General features: G+C 42.3%; 1 protein-coding gene across 5 annotated transcripts in view; it reads left to right on the forward strand.

Moving 5' to 3' along the window:
• The window catches only part of gramd2aa (GRAM domain containing 2Aa), a 28351-nt gene extending 25530 nt beyond the window's left edge, over positions 1-2821 (forward strand). For all 5 annotated transcript variants that reach the window (XM_048263416.1, XM_048263417.1, XM_048263419.1 and 2 more), the window contains 2 exons: positions 516-623; positions 949-2821. In XM_048263416.1, coding sequence (XP_048119373.1) covers positions 516-623; positions 949-952 — 112 coding nt within the window. In that variant the 3' untranslated portion in view covers positions 953-2821. The remainder of the gene's footprint in view (positions 1-515; positions 624-948) is intronic.
• Positions 2822-4594: the final 1773 nt, after the last annotated feature.

A 4594-nucleotide genomic window follows, 5' to 3' on the forward strand; every position in this document is an offset into this window, starting at 1 on the left:
CCGATTTTGTAACAGGGCTCTATCAGACCCCAATGTTGCCATCTAGTGTTTAGGCTGATGCAGTGCATTGTTCTTCATTTTTATGTATTCTAATTTTACAGACGAGATTTCCCCAAAAAATGAACAATGTGGATGTACTAATATAACCCTCCTTTTTCCCTTCCCCTCTTAATCTATCTCCTTCTCTCTCTCCCTCCCTCTCTCTCTCTCTCCCTCTCTCCTCCTCTTTCTCTCTCTCTCCTTCTCTCCCTCTCTCTCTCTCTCCCCTCTCTCCTCCTCTTTCTCTCTCTCTCCTTCTCTCTCTCCTCTCTCTCTCTCTCTCTCTCCTCCTCTTTCTCTCTCTCCTTCTCTCCCTCTCTCTCTCTCTCCTCCTCTTTCTCTCTCTCTCCTTCTCTCCCTCTCTCTCTCTCTCTCTCCCTCTCTCCTCCTCTTTCTCTCTCTCTCCTTCTCTCTCTCCCTCTCTCTCTCTGCGTATTTGTCTCCATTTCTCTCTCTCTGACTTTTTTTTTCTGCAGGATCATTCTTCTCATCCTGTCCTCCTGTTACCTAGCCTTCCGTGTGTGCAGCCTTGAGCAGCAACTGTCGTTCCTCAACCACAACCCAGCCCTCACCCTAAGGGAAAGGTACTGATCCGACTGCAGCTGTCGCTAAATAATACACGTGCATCATGGGAGATTTAATTTACTGCGGTTCACATGGAACATTCAGTGTGTAATGGGGATAGTATCAAATGAAATATAGAGCTGCTCTCACATTGTTTTGTAAGGGGAAAAAAGAATGTGCAGTGTTACAGTAGTTTCTCCTCCGATTGCATCATATCTAGTGAGCACTCAGACATCACAGCTCGCTTCTCTCCTTTGTTCTGCTACTTTACCATCATACCCACATCGTATCCCCTGACATTTAATGTTCAGATTTTTTATACTGTGTCAACATCTGTTTTTGCAGATAACTCGGGGCTTGAGTTTGCCACTGGAAGGAAGAGCCTACCTGCACAGGCCCCTTGCTGTCTTTGATCATGTCAAGACTATGCAAAATATGGCCCTTTTATTTATTGAAGATTTCCTGCAGTTTAGAGTGGAATTATACTCCATCACTGTAGTTTGATCATTGTTTCACAGAATAAGCTGGGAGAAAAAAAAACAGAAAAAGAGGCCCTTAGGTAAATCATTCTTCTGTTATCTTTCATTTTATCCTTACACTGTTAAGCTGGATTGGATCGAACAGCCGTCTCTGCTGTTCCCAAAGATGTTCCATGAAGGGGTCTGATCGATCTCACACACACCTCTGGCTGCCTTTTAACATATACCGTATGTAATCCTTCCATTTCAAATCCTCTGGAGATTCCGAGCAATAATAACGTCATAAAGATATACATATCTAGAAACCAGCAATCATGACCTCTGTCAGACTCATCTTGAACTGAGACAGTTGATAATCCGTGTAGTCACAGACAGTGTGAAGACTGGGCAACGAAACACTGGTCAACTAATAGGAAACTGGAACTGCATAGGATGGTCAATGAGAGAAAACGGAAACCTAGATCCTTTGGGCTACCGTCATCTGTGGTGGACACAAGCTTGTGGGGAACCACTGGTTTGACAGATGTGTTATTGCACTGTATAGAAACAATTATGTTAGTCCTCACAGTAGTGAAAATACTTCATGTTTAACGGCAAGGCTGATGTAACATGTAGTTATTATTACCACTACCAAGTCAGGTTGAGCTACCTGTGTGGATATCATAGCTGAGTACATCTATCATAGACATTTCATAGAGACATAGCTGAGGTACAGCACTGGACTAATCAGGGTTAAGAATAGGATGGAATAGAATAATGATGCTAAAAATATGTATTTTGTTTTTTAGATGTAATCTAGAAGTGGGCTGCACATAATCTTCTTGTTGTCCACCTCAGTGAGTTTGCACAGACAGGCTAGTTATTAGACCAAGGCATAAGGAGGTGTTAGCCCTATTCTTTTGTTCCTGATATGCCAAGTTTAGAACTCCTGCCTGTCCTTATAATTTATTTAAATTATACTCACCCACACACCGTGTATTTCAACTGCCAAATTAGAACCTCAATATGTTGGCATAGCTTGGACCCCATAAACAGATTTCAGCTTTTTTTATTTGTTTTGTGAGGCTTGTTAAGTTGTATATGTTGTTCCTATATTGCATATGCAATGCAAAGATGTCACAGAAAAATCTACTGTATATTTCAAATGAACTATTGATGACATAGGAAAGGACCTGTTTTTTACAGAGTGCTTGGGCTGTTGTTAAGACAGAGTTTACGGTCCAGTCCTGGAAGGTGTATGCGTGTTTGCACTGAAGTGAATGTACACTGCTCAGTTTGAAACAAGAATAATGCAAATATCAAGTGCTGGATCACAAACATTTTCAGAAATTTCACTGAAGTTAAACATTTGAAGTTGGAAGATACATTTGAACATTTCAGAATTGTTTGCCTCATATTGATGTCCCTGGTTGTTCTTGTATCCTCTCCACTCTCTTTGTCTTTGCACACACAACACACATCAGGAGCCTTGTATGAACCTTGTCTCCATGTCAAGTATTAAATAAGCAGTTCTACTGTAGGCTGTGGTTTTCTTTTCCGATCTACTGTCGTACACACTTGTAACATTTCAATTGTACTAGTTCTTTCAACTACTCATTAAATGTTACTGACACAATCTAATAAAAGCCATTTGATCCAGATACGTCTGGAAAAACAGTGTCAGAAATATAGTGATCATTTTTTAGATCAGTGCTTATAAAGAGTCATAAACATCAAATAAAGTTTTACCATCAACTCCAGTGCTGTCCAAGTCTGTTGACACTAGTGCTACATTTTTAACAGAATCCATAGTTGGCTGATTATATAGAGTGAGGTGCCTCTATGTGTGTGTGTGTGTGCGTGCATGCATCTGTGCTCATGTATGTGTGTGTGTGTGTGTGTGTGCGTGCATGCATCTGTGCTCATGTATGTGTGTGTGTGTGTGCGTGCATGCATCTGTGCTCATGTATGTGTGTGTGTGTGTGTGTGTGTGTGTGCATCTGTGCTCATGTATGTGTGTGTGTGTGTGTGCGTGCATCTGTGCTCATGTATGTGGGGGAGCAGTTTGTCTTTGTCTTTACTTTACCGTTGTGTATTGATAGAGTCTCCAGAGACGACATGAGAGCGACAGTGCAGTGCATCCACACGTGAAGGCTGAGAGCCCTGGGGCTACGAGCCTCTGAATGGGTTCCATATGCGCAGCGATCCGCTTATCAGCCATTTATGGCAGTTCTGCTGTACCACTGCAGCATACCACACTTTACAAGCACACATACACACAGAGAGAGAGAGAGAGAGAGAGACATCCATCTAAAGGAAGAGAGAAAAAACACCAAGAAACTGACAGCAACACCGTGGCCTACTGGTTAGCGCTTCGGACTTGTGACCGGAGGGTTGCCAGTTCGAACCCCGACCAGTAGGCACGGCTGAAGGGCCCTTGAGCAAGGCACCTAACCCCTCACTGCTCCCCGAACGCCGCTGTTGTTGCAGGCAGCTCACTGCACCGGGATTAGTGTGTGCTTCACCTCACTGTGTGTTCACTGTGTGCTGAGTGTGTTTCACTAATTCACGGATTGGGATAAATGCAGAGACCAAATTTACCTCACAGGATCAAAAGAGTATTTATACTTATACTATACACGGTCCTCTGGTGAGCACCACTTCAGCTCTTTCATGCAAGTCCCGAGCACAGATGCACTCTCCTCACTGTTTAGCATCCTCTCTCCCTGGTGTAGAGAGGTTTTGTAATGTCTTTTAAGGTAAATGAATAATTCATGTCAAACCCTAGACTAACACTTAAGGGCTGCTTGGCTGACAGCTTAGGGAAATATTGTGTTTCTCAGGAACAATGGGGATGTAGATATCTCATAACATTCATGTTTTCGTCATGACAACAGCCCATCTGGCTAAGCAAAAAATATTTCAGTGATACAATGGCAAAATAACATTCTCAATTTATTGGCTGTTTATGAAAGTGGTGTTGAAAAACAAATATATATAAGCCTTCCTGGAAGTAATGTTCTCACTCTGCTTTCAGTCATGATGATGTCTTTAGAGGTCAGTATTTGATGTCCTTTACTGGCTCTGATAGTATGACTGACTGTGTAGGGGGATGACAACTCTCATCTGGGACTGGGGGCTCAGCTGCTAGACACTGTGCATAGTGCCTTAATTGAGATCAGTTTCCAGATGACTTACTGCGCAGAGCCTCTGACAAACGTCCCTCAGCTCCATCTAAGAAGAGCAGCTGAACAGTGAGGTTGGGAATCCAAAATAGAGAGAACAAAACAATTCTTATACTGTTTTTTTATTCCTTTTTAGAGAGAGAGACAGAAAATCAAAAAACAAATTTTGTTTTTCTGTATATCATTCATTCTGTAGTAATGTCTGATATTTGAAAATCTGTTTCCTGTAGACCTTTGTGAAATTGTTTTTGCCTGGCAGTCCCATGTGTTTTCCTTAATCAAAGACTGTAGTTCCCTTTATGGACACAGGGTGGAGCCATACCTCTCTCTATCCACCTTGCCATCCAT

Source organism: Alosa alosa, chromosome 14, assembly GCF_017589495.1.
Source record: "Alosa alosa isolate M-15738 ecotype Scorff River chromosome 14, AALO_Geno_1.1, whole genome shotgun sequence".
In the NCBI taxonomy this organism is placed as follows: Eukaryota; Metazoa; Chordata; class Actinopteri; order Clupeiformes; family Clupeidae; genus Alosa; species Alosa alosa.